We start from the raw sequence: 15,516 nt of genomic DNA on the forward strand, positions 1-15,516 counted from the left end.
GTCTAGCGGGTGTTTCCTGGAGCAGGCCTGCCAAATCCTCATTGTGGACATAGGCCCGGCACAGGCCCCCAACTGTACTGACCCTGAGGGCTTAGCTTTTTTCTTTTTCCTTTTCCCTTTGTTTCTCTTTCTGAACATGAAAGATCCTTCTAAAGAACCACCTTTTACTTTTGTTTCAGCTTAGATTTGTTGGAAAGTACAGTCTTGTCAGGTGGGAGGGAGAAATTCATTTTAATAGAGATCTTTTTCTCTTTTTCTTTTATTGGGGCAGACTCTTTGGTCCGAAAGGTTGTGAAGGTAAAATGCAACCAGAGCTGCAGATGTTGGCTAAGGACCTGGCCGAGTTCCTCTCCTCTGGGTTGTGCTTCTGTGCATGGGCATCTGCTGCTCTCTTGTGGCCAAAGGCCATCATTACCGCCCACTCCTTTTGGGTTTATAGGCAGTTTGTTTAGAGAGGCCAGGAGTATTGACTCTGGTTTGTGGTGGACGAATGGATAGGAGAAGGTGTTATCCAATTCAGCCCACTCCAAGGGCAGCAGCCAGCTGCTTAGTCTCTGGTCCCAAGCTCACAGCCACATTGGACGAGTAATTTTTCCCAAGCTCAGCGCCCCCATGGGCTCCTGTGTAGGAGTTGGTAGGTCTGTGGAAACAAGTTGAGGCCATTCTCTCTCACCATCATCCCAGGTGAGAAGGAGCATTGTCCTGAAAGGGTCGCCTTTCCAGGAGATGCCCGAAGTGGGCTGGTTTCCCCTTCCAGCGCTGTCTGAGTGTGCAGTCCTTAAGACCACACCTCTCTCACCCACAGCAACAGCGGCGGGAGCGGGAACAGCGGAAGCTGCAGGAAAAGGAACAGCAACGGCGTCTGGAGGACATGCAGGCCCTGCGGCGGGAGGAGGAGAGGCGGCAAGCAGAGCGGGAGCAGGTACAGGCCCCCAGCACACACTGCACATACCCCTCTCCTCCCCTGGCCTCCCCGCCCGCTCCTGCTGCCTGCACCCTTGCTCCCCGAAACCCTTTCCCCCTTCTTTCCCTACCCCTAGATTCCTCCTATCTTTTCTAGCTTCACTCTTTCTCTCTGTTTTCTCCCACCCTTCAACCCCCAACCCTGGCTCCCTGCCCTCCTCCTGTCTCTGTGCCTTCATTCCCCATCTCTTCGCCCACCCTGACTCCTCTCCCCTGCACTTCCCCTCATGGGTCCTCCACCCTGACTTACTCCTCATTCCCTGCCCCTTCGGGGCTCATCCCATCCCCATCCTCTCTATTGCTCTTCCCTGCTCTCCTCATCCTCACCCCACCGATCCTTCCTCTTTCTCCAACTCCTTCGCCGCCGCCGCCTTTTCCTCTTTCCCTGCCCTTTGCCCCCACCCCAACCCCACCCCCCAGGAATATATTCGTCACAGGCTAGAGGAGGAGCAGCGACAGCTCGAGATCCTTCAGCAACAGCTGCTCCAGGAACAGGCCCTACTGCTGGTAACGGGGTCCCCCAGCTTTCTCTGGGAAGATGTGTATCAGAGCTTCTCTGCCGGAAGGAATGGGATGGGAGCACTTCAGGGGAAGGGACTCACCCAGGCATCAAGGGGAGACATCTCTCTAGGCAGGAGAAAAGAAAGGGCATGCCACCTCTAACTTCCAGGGCTACATCTTGCTGAGCTCCTCTTCCTACCCTTGGGCCCAGGAATACAAGCGGAAGCAGCTGGAGGAGCAGCGGCAGTCGGAGCGCCTGCAGAGGCAGCTGCAGCAGGAGCACGCCTACCTCAAGTCCCTGCAGCAGCAGCAGCAGCAGCAGCAGCAGCTGCAGAAACAGCAGCAGCAGCAGATCCTTCCTGGGGACAGGAAGCCCCTGTACCATTATAGTCGGGGCATTAACCCTGCCGACAAGCCAGCCTGGGCCCGAGAGGTACTCTCTGCTTCCTTACAGCCTAAGACACCACCCTCCCGGGCCCTCTGCCCGAGGCCTGAGCTGTAAGAAGTGGTCATTCCGCACTGGCGGACACTGAGAAGGGGAAAGGGGTGCTCTGCACAGGCATGAGGGCTGGAGCAGTGGGACAGGTGGGGACCTACATTTTGAGGACAGTGAAGCAAAAACTGGCCTGCTTGGCATCCTTTTGAATCACAGGTAGAAGAGAGAACAAGGATGAACAAGCAGCAGAACTCTCCCTTGGCCAAGACCAAGCCAAGTAGCACAGGGCCTGAGCCCCCTGTTCCTCAGGCCTCCCCTGGGCCCCCAGGACCACTTTCCCAAACTCCTCCTATGCAGAGGCCGGTGGAGCCCCAGGAGGGACCGCACAAGGTGAGTTTCTTCCCATTTCCATCTTAACACAGACATAGGGAGCCTCAGGCAGCACAGGGACACGCACACACAAGCACATACTTAGCCAGGGATCACAGACCTCATGATAGGTACATGGGCAGACATCACCTGCTTGCTGCATGTCTGCCCTACATCTTGCTTATTCTTGGGCTCCAGGAGCCCCTTCCACTCAATGGGTAATTGGAAGCTGGAGGCTTTACTTGCCCCTTCCTCTCAACCCAGGCCCCAGCTCACAGGTGGGGATGTGCACAGAGTGGGCAGCCTACCCTCCCTGGTCTCTCCCTGCAGAGCCTGGTGGCACACCGGGTCCCACTGAAGCCATATGCAGCGCCTGTACCCCGATCCCAGTCCCTGCAGGACCAGCCCACCCGAAACCTGGCTGCCTTCCCAGCCTCTCATGACCCTGACCCTGCCGCCCCCACACCCACTGCCACGCCCAGTGCCCGAGGAGCTGTCATCCGCCAGAATTCAGACCCTACCTCGGAGGGGCCTGGCCCCAGCCCGAACCCCCCAGCCTGGGTCCGGCAGGATAATGAGGCCCCACCCAAGGTAAGGACAGGCCTGTGGGACCAGGAAAGAGCACAAAATAGAGTTGACCCTTGAACAATGTGGAGGCTAGGGGCACTGACTTCCACACGGTCAAAAATCTAAGTGTAACTTTATAAAAGTATGTTTTTATTGCTTTTTAGAGAGAGAGGAAAGGAGAAGGAGAAGGGAGAGAGAGAAAGAAACATTGATGAGAGAGAAACTGCATGCCCCCAACCAGGGATTGAGCCTGCAACCTGGGCAGGTGGCCTGACTGGGAATCAAATCAATGACCTCTTGGTGCATGGGTTGATACTCAACCATTGAGCCACACTGGCCGGGCTAAGTGTAACTTTTAAATGCCCCAGAACTAAATTACTAATAGCCTACTGTTGACTAGAAGCCTTACCAGTAACATAAAGTTTATTAACACATAATTTTGTATGTTAAGTATATTATATAAACTAGAGAAAAGAAAATGTTATTAAGAAAGTCATAAGGAAAAAATAATACACGCACAGTGCTCTACGTGTTTCTTGAGAAAAATCTGTGTGTAAGTGGACCTGTGCAGTTCAAACCCATGTTATTCAAGGGTCAACTATGGTAAGAGAGAAAATGGAGGAGAGTGGAGGGAGCGGTGAGGTGGAGATGGGCTTGGGGTTGGAAGGGAAGAGAAGGCAAGTCATCCACCACAGCCCCCGTCCTGGCGGGGTTTCCATCTGGTGGCCCGTGACTGTCATGGTGATCCCAGCGGGTGATCCCGGCGTGAGTGTGTGAATGGGAAGATGCCCAGGGTGTTTGGGAAGCACCAGGGGCAGACCTTCTGGGTTGGAACCCCAGCTCTGCCATTTCCTAGCTTCATGCCTCTGAACAGATTCGTCAGCTTCCTTGAGCTTAGCTGACTTCATAAAGGCCAGGGGGGCACCTTGTGGGGCCTCAGCGAGGACGAAATGCTTGTGGTTCCAGCGCAGAGCCGGCTCCCAGCACACTGACCCCCCTCCTCTCCGCAGGTGCCTCAGAGGACCTCATCTATTGCCACTGCCCTTAACACCAGTGGGGCCGGAGGGGCTCGGCCAGCCCAGGCTGTCCGTGCCAGGTAACACTGAGCTGTGCAGAGCTGGGTGGCAGGCTAGGGAGCGGGGCGGGGACAGAGGGGAGTTTGCCAGGTTACCCGCTTAGGGGTGGGCAAGCCCCGACCCAGTCACCTCAGCCCCCTCCCTGCCCCTGCCCCCGGCACCCCTGTGCTCCCTTCACAGACCTCGCAGCAACTCCGCCTGGCAAATCTATCTGCAAAGGAGGGCAGAGCGGGGGAGTCCCAAGCCTCCAGGGCCCCCTGCTCAGCCCCCTGGTCCGCCCAACGCCAGTAGGTAATGGAGTTGTCCCCTCACTCACTCCCACCCTCACTTCTGCCACCTACTTGCCTCCCCTGGTGATGGCTCCCTCTGCAGTGCAGCTCAGCCCCCAGGGAGGGGAGCCCCTTGTCGCCCTGACCCCGTCTCTGCTCTCCCACAGTAACCCCGACCTCAGAAGGAGCGACCCTGGCTGGGAGCGCTCGGATAGTGTCCTCCCCGCCTCTCACGGGCACCTTCCCCAGGCCGGCTCTCTGGAGCGGAACCGTGTGGGAGGTAGGTGGGTGGGCCTGGCAGCCTGCTCTGGGGCCTGGATGTCTCCCTCAGGGTAGGGACTGAGACATCCTCAGGGCTAGGGTGGGGCCTGGGCTGGGTGTGGAGCGTGTCTGAGCTCCGGGGCTCAAGCCCAGGTCTCAGCCCAGGGTGTGGGCTCGAGGTCACCCCCATCCGGGTGTCGGTGACCTCCCTTCTCCCACCGTGCCATACCAGCCTCTTCCAAACTGGACAGCTCCCCAGTGCTGTCCCCTGGGAACAAAGCCAAGCCTGATGACCACCGCTCACGGCCAGGCCGGCCCGCAGTAAGTCGGCAGGTGGCAGCTGTGGCCCTGCCTTCTGGTCTGTGACTTTGGGGCCAGCTTGGAGCCTCTTCAGCTTGGGTGCTGGGAGGTGGGCCTTCATTAACCTGCCTGAGAGGGGGGCTGCGGGATTACAGATGTACTTCCAGTTACTAACCTTTCTTAACCTCTCTCCTGCCTCTTCCTGGCTGCCCTTCCCCTGTGGCCCCTCCCAGAGCTATAAGCGAGCCATTGGTGAGGTTAGTGAGAAGGGCCCTGCTTGCGGGAGCCCTCCTGTGACCCTGCCCCTTCTCCTTGGACATCCTTTACCACCGCCCTCCCCCCCCTCCCCCTCACACAGCTCCTCCCTTGCAGGATTTTGTATTGCTGAAAGAGCGGACCCTGGATGAGGCCCCACGGCCTCCCAAGAAGGCCATGGACTACTCATCGTCCAGTGAGGAGGTGGAGAGCAGTGAGGACGACGAGGAGGAAAGCAATGGCGAACCATCAGAAGGGAGCAGAGACACCCCTGGGGCCCGGTATGGGGCTCCCTGGGAGGGGTGGCACGCCCATATCGGAGGCACCCAAAGAGAAGGGTTGTAGATTCGAGGGAGGGGGACCTCGGGCAAATCTGTGGGGAACCCTGGTGTCACTGCTGGTGAGTGATTCCTTCCTTTCTCTAGAGAATGGGGTGTGAGACTGGTGTTCCTCTCTCTCCCGTTGTGCTGTCAGTAGGGTGGTGGTCTCTTCAGGTGTCTCTACCACCAGCCTGCCCCAACCCAAGTGCGGGGCCTAGGACACCCAACAGCAGGACAAGGTTGCTCATTGGGGGCTGAGTGCATCGTGTTTTGAATAGAATCGAAAGCTGAAAGCGCTAGGCCTCCTGCTCTCGCCTGCTGCCATGGTACTTGGGGGGCAGGCAGGACCTGGAGGGCCACATGACCTCCCTCTCCCATAGCAGCGATGGGGATACAGACAGCGTCAGCACCATGGTGGTCCATGATGTGGAGGAGATCGCCGGGACCCAGACCCCCTATGGGGGTGGCACCATGGTGGTCCAGCGTGTGAGTAGGCACCCCATTCTTCCCAGACCTGCTGTGACCCTCCTTGGCCCTAGCACTGGCCCCCTCCCTCTGTTCCTTTAGACACCTGAAGAGGAGCGAAGCCTGCTGCATGCCGACAGCAACGGTTACACAAACCTGCCAGACGTGGTCCAGCCCAGCCACTCGCCCACTGAAAGCAGCAAAGGTCAAAGCCCCCCCGTGAAGGATGGAGGCAGTGATGTAAGTGGGTGCAGGCTGGTCCATGGGACGAGGGGAGGGCACTGGCAGTGGGCAGATCAGGGGGTGTTGGGGGTTACTCTGCTGGGCGGGCAGAGCGCCTGGGCCAGGGTTCCCCTGGGGGCACATGGGGCCTAGGAACAATAGAAGGGGGGGCACAGGCCAGGGCCTCACATGTTTGCCTGACTCCCACTCCTGCCCCCACAGTACCAGTCTCGTGGGCTGGTGAAGGCCCCTGGCAAGAGCTCGTTCACGATGTTTGTGGACCTAGGCATCTACCAGTCCGGAGGCAGTGGGGACACCATCCCTATCACAGGTGAGGATGGGAGGACGGAGCTGCCATGAGGCCTGGAGAGGGCAAAGGTGAAGCCCCGGTGATGCGGTTCACAAAGCAGGTGCTCACGGCCTCCCCTCACCTGAGCACCTGCCCTGGCACAGAGGCAACAAGAGCTCCTGAGCCTCTTACCCCGAGAGGGAAGATGCTCAGCAGCCCAGAGCCCTGCGGGACGGAAGGAGCACTTTCAGGCCTTTGGCCATTTCAGCTCCTTCGTGCACCTCCTCCATTCTCCGGTCTTTCTCTTTCCGAGTATTCAGAGGAGCCGAGACTGAGTGTAAGGGTAGAGTAAGAAGAGACGGGGTAAGGGGACAGCAGCCCACCCCCACTGCTCTCCCCCCGCAGCCCTAGTGGGTGGAGAGGCCAGTCGGCTTGATCAGCTGCAGTACGACGTGCGGAAAGGCTCTGTGGTCAACGTGAACCCCACCAACACACGGGCCCACAGTGAAACCCCCGAGATTCGCAAGTACAAGAAGCGGTTCAATTCCGAGATCCTCTGCGCGGCCCTTTGGGGTAAGCCAGGGCTGGGAAGGAAAAGAGGGATCCGTGTGCCCCTCTGCTCCTGGTCGGGTGAGGGCCTGGCTCTGCCTCTGATCTGCCCAAGGGCTCCCGTTGCAGGCGTCAACCTGCTGGTGGGCACGGAGAACGGGCTGATGTTGCTGGACCGAAGTGGGCAGGGCAAGGTGTATGGACTCATTGGGCGGCGGCGCTTCCAGCAAATGGACGTGCTGGAAGGACTCAACTTGCTCATCACCATCTCAGGTGTGTGTGTGGAGGACGGGGCGGGGACAGGGCCGGAGGAGGGGGCTCAGCTCCTTGGCTCTCTGTCACCATCTTCAGCCGGGGCAGAGGGCACCCTTGGTCCAGGAGCCGGAAGGTGGGGCCACTTTCTCACCCCTTGTGGTACGCAGAAAAAGATGGCGGGAGGCCGAATCTGGATCTCCAACGAAGGGAGTGTGTGTGTGTGTGTGTGTGTCCTCGCCCCTCAGGGAAAAGGAACAAACTGCGGGTGTACTACCTGTCCTGGCTCCGGAACAAGATTCTGCACAACGACCCAGAAGTGGAGAAGAAGCAGGGCTGGACCACCGTGGGGGACATGGAGGGCTGCGGGCACTACCGCGTTGGTGAGGAGGTCACAGCAGAGTGGCCAGGGCACATTTGTTTATGAGAAGAAATGAGGGTTTGGGCTTAATGGTCATGAAGCCAGAGACGTGGGGCCTGGCAGTGGGGGTGTAGGACAGACCTGTGGGAGGGGCCCCGCAGTCCAAGGGAAGTCCCAGCATCCCTCTTCTTTCCTGCCCCCAGTGAAATACGAACGTATTAAGTTCCTGGTCATCGCCCTGAAGAATTCCGTAGAGGTGTATGCCTGGGCCCCCAAACCCTACCACAAATTCATGGCCTTCAAGGTAATCCCAGCCTCAGCCCCCCAACACTGCTCCAAGGTCTGACTCCTCCACCTGTGTCCCCTGATCCCTTCTTTCCTCCACAGTCCTTTGCTGACCTGCCTCACCGCCCCCTGCTGGTGGACCTGACGGTAGAGGAGGGACAGCGGCTCAAAGTCATCTATGGCTCCAGTGCTGGCTTCCACGCAGTGGATGTCGACTCGGGGAACAGCTACGACATCTACATCCCTGTTCATGTAAGCTCAGCTGGACTGTGGGCAGAGGGGGGCCGCCAGTCTGGGCTCCAGACTCAGGGACTCCAGCCCTCCTCCTCCCAGATCCAGAGCCAGATCACACCCCACGCCATCATCTTCCTCCCCAACACCGATGGCATGGAGATGCTGCTGTGCTACGAGGACGAGGGCGTCTACGTCAACACGTACGGGCGGATCATTAAGGATGTGGTGCTGCAGTGGGGAGAGATGCCCACTTCCGTGGGTGAGTGGTGCTTGTCCCCGAGCTGCGGGTCCCCGAGCTGGCCCTAGAGTGGGCTGGGCTGCAATCCACTCACTGCCCCTCCACTTCTTTCTCCTCCAGCCTACATCTGCTCCAACCAGATAATGGGCTGGGGCGAGAAAGCCATCGAGATCCGCTCTGTGGAGACAGGGCACCTGGACGGGGTCTTCATGCACAAACGAGCTCAGAGGCTCAAGTTCCTGTGTGAGCGGAATGACAAGGTGGGAGCCCCTTGCCCCTGGAAAGGGCTGGGGCCTGCATTGGTCTCCTTAGGTTCCTACCAAGGAGGTGACCATTGTGGAGTCTTCCTGAAAGGGGCCCCTTGGGGAACACACTCGGTCACAGCCTGCCCTTTCCCTTCTATCTATTCCCCCCCGCCCCTTTCTTTCACCCTAGAGATCTGCCAGCTGCCCTCTTCCCCAAGCACCTCTGCTCTTCAGGGCGATAGGGGTAGTTCTTCCTTTTTTGGGTAATCCTCACCCAAGGATTTTTTTTTTCATTGACTTTTAGAGAAGTGGGGGGGGGGGGGGGCGGGGGAGGGTGGAGAGAGAGACACATCAACTGGTTGCCTCCTGCATGTGGAAGATTGAACCTGCAACCCAGGTATGTGCCCTTGACCAGGAGTCGGACCTGCGACCCTTTGTTGCGTGGGCCGTTGCTCTAACCACTGAACAACACTGGTCGGGGCAGGTGGGGTTATTCTGAGAGACTAAACTGCATTGTCTCTCTCCCTCTCCCAATTAATTGAACCCCCTCACCCCAATCCCTTGGTGACTTCTCCTTCCCCCCACCCAGGTATTCTTTGCCTCCGTCCGCTCTGGGGGCAGCAGCCAAGTTTACTTCATGACTCTGAACCGCAACTGCATCATGAACTGGTGACAGGCCCTGGGCTGGAGCTCTCCCGCGGGGACCCAGCTCTCCCCCCACAGCCAGACTTCCCAGGCCGCCCTGCTTCCCCCTCCTTGGGCTTTTGCTTTTACTGGTTTGATTCACTGGAGCCTGCTGGGAACGTGACCTCTGACCCTTGATGCTTTTGTGATCACATGACCACCTTCTTCCCCAACATGTTCTCTCCCCAAAGCTGTGCCTGTCCCATCTTCTGGAGAGAGGCACAGCTTCCCCTTCACAGGAATCGAGTGGGCTTAGCCCCGTCCCCCCTTTTCTCCACTTAAGAGGAGAGTGCTTGGGGCTTGGACCCCGTACCCCACTGCTGCTGACTGGGCAGGGCCCTGGGCCCCTTTATTTGCACGTCAGGGGAGCCGGCTCCCCCCTTGAATGTACCAGACCCTGGGGGGGTGTCACTGGGCCCTAGGTTTTAGGGGGGTCACCAGCCACTCCAGGGGCAGGGACCATTTCCTCATTTTCTGAAAGCACTTTAATGATTCCCCTCCTCCCAAACCCCAGGGAATGGAAGGGGGACCCCGCCAGCCAAAACATTTCTCCCTTTCCAGCCCTCATCTCTTCTAGCCCCTGTCCTTTCCTGGTGGAGGGAGGGAGCATGGAGCTCTGGCCTCCACACCCCCTTGCTTGCATCTGTATATAGTGTGAGCAGCAAGTAGCCCTGTTCCCTCCCTGTCCCTACCCCTCCTCAATGTAGTGGCCTTGGATATCCCGTTTGTTAATAAAGACTATTCAACCAGCTCCCACCACTTCAGACCCCTTTTTATTCTGTTTTCTCTCACAGTCCAGCTACTCGCCAGGGCAAGCAAGCAGAGTTAGGACGAAGGGGGTGGGGTGGGGTGGAATCTACAATGAGTCTTGGGGATCCAAGTAGGTGGGCAGTACTTGACCAAGAAAACCTAGAAGAAATGACGGAGGGAGGGCCAGGGCATCCTCAGCCTTATTCTGTGGGCCTGTGGGGGCCTGCCCTGAGGGCATTTGGTCCCAGCAACCGTGTCTCTCCTGTGTGGCCATCAAATAGCTGCCAGCTTAGAAGCTCACAGGGCTAGAAGGTCCTATGCGGCTGGAGCCTGAGCAAAACTGGAAGGTCAGCAAGGCTAGGTCTAGGATGGTCTTTGCTTCCCAGAGGACTGGCATTCAAGAGCTGCTTGAACAACCATCTTGACTGGCTCAGTGGTTGGGCGGGGACCTGTGAACCAGGAGGTCACGGTTCAGTTCCGGTCAGGGCACGTGCCAGGTTATGGGCTCGATACCCAGTGTGGGGCATGCATGCAGGAGACAGCCAGTCAATGATTATCTCTTATTGATACTTGTATCTCTCCCTTCCTCTCCAAAATCAATAAAAAGTTTTTAAAAAGTCTTCCCTCTTTCTAATCCCTGCGCAGTGACCAGACCTACACACTTGTGCACAGGCAACATGTGTTTACAAAATACTGATTTATTATCCCTGGTGGTAAAGGATCATAATATAGCAGTGGTAGCAACTTGTTTTTCAAAATCTATTTCCTCCTGGAGAGGATAGGAAAGTTGAAATCAGGCGGCCACCAGCTCGGGTCTACATGCACGGCGGGTAGGGCAGGTCGGGCACTTGGTTTAAGTAGCCCCCCAGGAAGATGAGGCTGGAACCCACACTGAAGAGCACCAGCGCCGCCCAGAAGCAGATGTTGTCCAGGGCCTTCCCCATGCGCACCCAGTCGGACACCTCCTAGGAAGGGGCAGGTGCGAGCTGAGTCCCTGCAGCACAAGAGCTGGGGGGAGGCCTCGGCAGCGCCCCGCCCGCCCCTGGCTCCGGCCCCACCTCGCCGCTGGCCTCCTGGTCTCGCGTGCTCTCGGCCATGAAGTTCACGGCGTCCACACAGCAGCGGATCTCGGGGGCGGCGGCGCCCAGGCTCTGGTAGAGGGCAGCTGCCGGGAGGTGGGCGCACCCCGGTGGGTTATGGAGGCCTCCCCCGCTTCAGGCGCCCCCGTTGGCCCACCCGGCCACGCTGCTCACCCGTCCAGGTGCCGTGCCGGTACCTCTGCCCCTCAAACACGAGCTCGCTCCGCGGCTTTTTCAGTATCAGCTCCTCGGCGCGGAGCAACAGGCCCACGGACGATGCCCGCCTTGGGGGCGAGGCTGTCCCGGGGGCCTCCGGGGGCGCGCCCGAGCCCAGGAGGCGCGGCAGCAGCTCCAGCAAGACCTTGGGGCGGAGGAGGGGGGCGGGGGGGGGCGGTGCTCAGCTCCAAAGCCTGCCGCCCGCTGCCCCGCCGCCTCCCGCCCGCCCCGCGCTTACGTGGCGCAGCCGCGGGGACGTGGCGTGAGTGGTGGGCGTCCGCAAAGACACGTTGAGCACGACGACGCAATTCATGACAATGAGCGTGGCAACCACCATGACGAAGATGAGGTACCTGGGGAGCCCGGGGTGCGTGACCTCACAACTTCCCCACGGCCCGAGCCGCAGGTGGAGCGCCGGGCCTCTGACCGCACAAACACGCCTCTCCGCCGGGAGTGGGGCCTCCCCAGCCGCTCCGCTGCGGGGCCGCGCGCGCTCCACCGCGCTCTCCCTCTCCGACCACCCGTGGCAGCCATGAAGGGGACCCCCGGCTCCCTGGAAGCCCTGCTGTGGGTCTACCGCTTCCACAGTTCCACGGAGGTAGGCGGCGCCCGTGGCCCGGCCTGAGGGTAGCACCTCGACACCCTCGGGGAAGGTCTCCAGGCGCCCCCCCCTTCCCCCTGCGACCTCTGGCCCCTGACCCGACGGCTCCACTGCCCCTGCTCCTTCCCCAGGTGGCCCTCCAGCCCCCGCTTCTGTCGTCGCTGGAGCTCGCTGTGGCCGCGGCCCACGAGTATCTGGAGCAGAGGTTCGCAGAGCTGCAGTCTCGGGGGCTGCCCGCTCCGAAGCCCACCCTGGGGCTGCTGCTAAGAGAAGCCGCGGCCTGCGCCGTGAACTTGGGCACCACCTTGCTAGAGGTAAGGCGCTGAGGGCTGAGGAGGGGCGGAGACGGGGGGACAGGGACCTCGGCGTCCCCAGCTAACTCCGGGACCCCCGCCCCCCAATGCAGATTTCAGCCCTGTGGCTGCAGCAGGAGGTGCGGAGACTCGGCGGAGACGCCCCGGACGCCGGAGATCCGGGTGGCGCGCTGGCCCGGGTGGCCCAGGCTGCGGGGCAGGGCACTCGGCAAGCGGGGGCTGCGGCGGGCGCGAGCGCGCGGTTCCTGCTCCAGGGGGCCTGGCTGTGCCTGTGCGGACGCCGTCTCCCGGGGTCCGCCTCATTCCTGCAGCGATGCGGAAGCCTGCTGGATCTCGGAACCCCCGGGGAACCGGTGAGTTCGGGATGGGCAGGTGATTTGGGAGCCAGAGGCGGCACGGTGGGGGAGACTCGGAGCCGCCTCCCCGCCTCCCCTCCTCCCCCGGCAACAGAGACACTCAGAAGACCTCAAGGTGGCGTCCAGCAGCGGTGCGGAGGATGGGGGGCCAGAGAACCCACAATCGTCCCAGACCTACCCTGTATTCAAATAAAGCCCAAGCGGAGACGAGGCCGCCAAGGCGGCTCCCAGAGTCATTTGGGTTTGGCCCCGCCCACTCCGGCCCAACCCCCTTAGCCCCGTCCCGTGCCAGCCTGGCTCCGCCCTTCGCGCTAGCCAAGAGCCGCACGGGCACCGTCGGGGCCCCGGCGCCCTCACCTGCCCAGCAGCGGCCCTCACCTGCCCAGCAGCGGCACGCTCAGAGACGTCTCGGGGATTTTCTGGGCAATCAGGAACAAGAAGACGGTCTGGGCGAGCAGGACGTTGATGGAGACGGTGCATTTCTGGCCGCCGGCTGGAGGGAGCGCCCAGTGAGAGCTGCTGGCCCCCCGCCCACGCGCGCGCGCGCGCGCACACACACACACACACACACACACACACACCGGAACGAGCCCCACTTGCGGGTTGGGGCGACTCCTTACCCTGCGCCGGCAGGAAGTAGGCGAGCAGCACCAGGCCTGAGATGAGCACGCAGGGCACAATGATGTTAATGATGTAGAAGAGCGGCTTCCGGCGAATGATGAGCGTGTACACGATGTCAATGCCCCCTGCGCCGTCAGCGGAGCCTCCGTCCTGGCGGTGGATCTCCCCGGGGCAGAAGTCGATGGCCCACTCGCCGTTCTCTGCAGGACGGGGGACGCGCTCAGCCTGCTCTGAGGCCCCACACCTGAGGGCGGGAGCCCATAACTCCGGGCGGAGGAGAGAGCGTCTGCAGCGGTCTGCACCGGGGAGGGTGGGGAGGGTGGGGCGGGTGGGCTGGATGGCTCGGGCCTTGGGCCTTCGGCAGACGGGCAATTCGGGCAGGGCCGAAGCGGGTATTCCGGGTGAGGTACGGAAGGACCGCGAGGAGGTAGGACTGGCCCGACCATCGAGAATAATTTCAGGAAAGGGGCAAATTAAAGCGCGGTTGCCAACGTCGGTCCCTAGGCTTGAAGGTCTGGGGCAGCCCCACTTTGCAAGTCCCTTCTCTGGACCCGTCTGGAAGCGGGTTTTAGGAGCAGGAGGGGACCTCACCGGTGTAGGCCTCAGTGTCGATATCGATCTTGCTGATGGTTTCGCCGTCATCGCCCACCACGAAGACGAACTCCACCTCTTGGGCATTGTACGTCTGAGAGCTGTGGAGGCAGGGGGCCCCCATCCCAGCAACTCGGACCCAGGCCCTAGCCTCAGGCCCTGTCCTGGAAGCTGGGCTCTGGCGGGGTGAGAACGCCCCACCGCATTACCCAAAACATGCTGTTTTCTCCCCGACTTCAAATTCGCTGGAGCAGCCCCAACCCTTTTCAGAGTCTGGCTCCGCCTCCAGCACAAAGCCCCGCCCCCCGATTAGTGTCCCCCCCCCATATGACGTCACTCCCTGCTCCCCTAATCCCGTAATGGTCCGGCCCGAAGGAACTCTGCCCACCGGAAGACGAGCGAGCAGTTCTGCCAGTCGAAGGGGAAGTAGGAGACTTCCACGGCGCAGACGCTGCGGTAGATGGCGGGGGGCAGCCAGCTCACGTGGCCGCCCTCGTAGACCAGCACGTTGCAGTCGTAAGCCACCCCGAACTGGCCGTCGATGCTGTGGGCCCCGGAAACCCGGCGTTCGCGGAGGTCCGCCACCCCTCGCCCTCCAAGCAGCCTCCCGCCCCGGCCAGGTCCAACCCAGCCCCTCAGGCCTCGGCTTCCAACTGCCTGGTTCCCCTCCGGTCCGTACTTGTTTTCCAGCACAATCTCTGGTAGCCACACGTGTTTGGACGGGACCCGCAGGATTCCGATGTCCCCAAAGTCCTCCTTGCTGAAGTTGAGTCGGTAATCGTCCCAGTCCTAAGGGGGGGGTGACGGGAGGACGTGTGCCCTGCGTCTCCCCCCTGGTGCCCGCGAAGAGTCTGGGAGGAAGGGGTGCCCGGGACGAGACCGCGCACTGTCCCCCAGGTTGGACTCACGATTCCAATCCAGACGCTGGTGGTGAGGGTCTCCTCTTTCTCGTTCTGCGCAGGGGAGATGAGGAGGGGTTCCAGGGCCACAAGTGAGCGTTAGGACAGCGCTCAGTGTTGGGGCCAGAAGGGGGATGTCAAGCTCAGAGATGGTGCTGGGAGTGGAGGTGGGGTATCTTACCAGCGAGATGAGGTTGGTCAGGGTGACCTTGATGTTGATGCTGACAGTGTCCTCAGGCTCCCTCACTGGCCTGCATTGTGGGTCATAATTGTCGAAAAGATGGTGATAAAGGCGCAACTCCTCATTCCCCGCACCTCGGCCTGGGGATGGTGACGAGCAGCAGTCACTGAGATGAAGAGGCTAGGGAGCCTTTCCCCTCTGCCCCCTCCGAGTCTGTGCGGGCTCTGCTTCCCTGTGTGTCTGCCTCTGAGACGATGTGCTTTTCCATGAGTGTCTTCTGAACCAGTGTTGTGCCTGGGGACCCAATATTGCAACCCAGTCTACATCGAGGTCTCTCTCTTGTTTATGTTCTTATCTCCGTGTGTGTGTGTGCGCGCGCGCGCGCGTGTGCGCGCGCAGCCACCTCCCCCGACCCCTGTCCATACCAAGAAGCTGCAAGAGGAATAGGGCGCTGAGCAGAGCCCCTGCCATCCTGCTGTCTGGTCCTCAGGGTTATTCTGAACGTTGGCAGGCTCGGACCGGGGCAGGCCATGGCTCATGAGTGAGGGGGGAGGTGTTAGTTCCGGGCTGAGTTAGGGGACTGTCACCTAATCCTCTTACCGCCCCACCCCTGCTGAAGCCAGGGACATCTTGTCTGCTCCCAGAGACAGCTGCCTCGTCCCATGTTCCCTGCCACCACCCCATCCCAGCATCCTTTGCTTGGCCTTCAGCCAGCTTCCCAGCAACAGAGCTCATCCTCTCCTGACTGAGGCAGGCTGGGTTCAGGT

General features: G+C 60.5%; 3 protein-coding genes across 15 annotated transcripts in view; 2 read left to right on the top strand and 1 right to left on the bottom strand.

The window, feature by feature from the left end:
* MINK1 (misshapen like kinase 1) overlaps positions 1 to 9,900 on the top strand; it is a 58,607-nt gene extending 48,707 nt beyond the window's left edge. The window contains exons 13-34 of one of the 13 annotated variants that reach the window (XM_070394227.1): positions 806 to 922; positions 1,384 to 1,470; positions 1,634 to 1,897; positions 2,117 to 2,290; positions 2,600 to 2,860; positions 3,847 to 3,932; positions 4,093 to 4,203; positions 4,349 to 4,461; positions 4,675 to 4,763; positions 4,976 to 4,999; positions 5,115 to 5,278; positions 5,698 to 5,803; positions 5,885 to 6,022; positions 6,227 to 6,335; positions 6,699 to 6,866; positions 6,972 to 7,115; positions 7,343 to 7,477; positions 7,659 to 7,759; positions 7,843 to 7,992; positions 8,074 to 8,233; positions 8,333 to 8,472; positions 9,047 to 9,900. In XM_070394227.1, coding sequence (XP_070250328.1) covers positions 806 to 922; positions 1,384 to 1,470; positions 1,634 to 1,897; positions 2,117 to 2,290; positions 2,600 to 2,860; positions 3,847 to 3,932; positions 4,093 to 4,203; positions 4,349 to 4,461; positions 4,675 to 4,763; positions 4,976 to 4,999; positions 5,115 to 5,278; positions 5,698 to 5,803; positions 5,885 to 6,022; positions 6,227 to 6,335; positions 6,699 to 6,866; positions 6,972 to 7,115; positions 7,343 to 7,477; positions 7,659 to 7,759; positions 7,843 to 7,992; positions 8,074 to 8,233; positions 8,333 to 8,472; positions 9,047 to 9,130 — 2,925 coding nt within the window. In that variant the 3' untranslated portion in view covers positions 9,131 to 9,900. The remainder of the gene's footprint in view (positions 1 to 805; positions 923 to 1,383; positions 1,471 to 1,633; positions 1,898 to 2,116; positions 2,291 to 2,599; positions 2,861 to 3,846; positions 3,933 to 4,092; positions 4,204 to 4,348; positions 4,462 to 4,674; positions 4,764 to 4,975; positions 5,000 to 5,114; positions 5,279 to 5,697; positions 5,804 to 5,884; positions 6,023 to 6,226; positions 6,336 to 6,698; positions 6,867 to 6,971; positions 7,116 to 7,342; positions 7,478 to 7,658; positions 7,760 to 7,842; positions 7,993 to 8,073; positions 8,234 to 8,332; positions 8,473 to 9,046) is intronic. The other 12 variants (XM_070394228.1, XM_070394231.1, XM_070394230.1 and 9 more) reach the window with 12 other exon arrangements.
* Positions 9,901 to 10,569: 669 nt separating this feature from the next.
* Positions 10,570 to 15,310, bottom strand: CHRNE (cholinergic receptor nicotinic epsilon subunit). Its single transcript, XM_070394241.1, has 12 exons — positions 15,175 to 15,310; positions 14,750 to 14,889; positions 14,578 to 14,622; positions 14,349 to 14,458; positions 14,058 to 14,213; positions 13,670 to 13,770; positions 13,078 to 13,278; positions 12,836 to 12,950; positions 11,425 to 11,539; positions 11,145 to 11,331; positions 10,950 to 11,056; positions 10,570 to 10,856 (listed from the first exon to the last, which is right to left on the bottom strand). The coding sequence occupies exons 1-12, from the start codon at positions 15,218 to 15,220 to the stop codon at positions 10,707 to 10,709; spliced, it is 1,473 nt and encodes a 490-aa protein (XP_070250342.1). The 5' UTR covers positions 15,221 to 15,310; the 3' UTR covers positions 10,570 to 10,706.
* On the top strand, positions 11,429 to 13,349 carry CUNH17orf107 (chromosome unknown C17orf107 homolog). Its single transcript, XM_070394242.1, has 3 exons — positions 11,429 to 11,784; positions 11,919 to 12,101; positions 12,194 to 13,349. The coding sequence occupies exons 1-3, from the start codon at positions 11,719 to 11,721 to the stop codon at positions 12,731 to 12,733; spliced, it is 789 nt and encodes a 262-aa protein (XP_070250343.1). The 5' UTR covers positions 11,429 to 11,718; the 3' UTR covers positions 12,734 to 13,349.
* Positions 15,311 to 15,516: the final 206 nt, after the last annotated feature.

This window comes from Myotis yumanensis, unplaced genomic scaffold, assembly GCF_028538775.1.
Source record: "Myotis yumanensis isolate MYYU_CA2020_CCGP unplaced genomic scaffold, mMyoYum1.0.hap1 SCAF_16, whole genome shotgun sequence".
NCBI lineage: Eukaryota > Metazoa > Chordata > Mammalia > Chiroptera > Vespertilionidae > Myotis > Myotis yumanensis.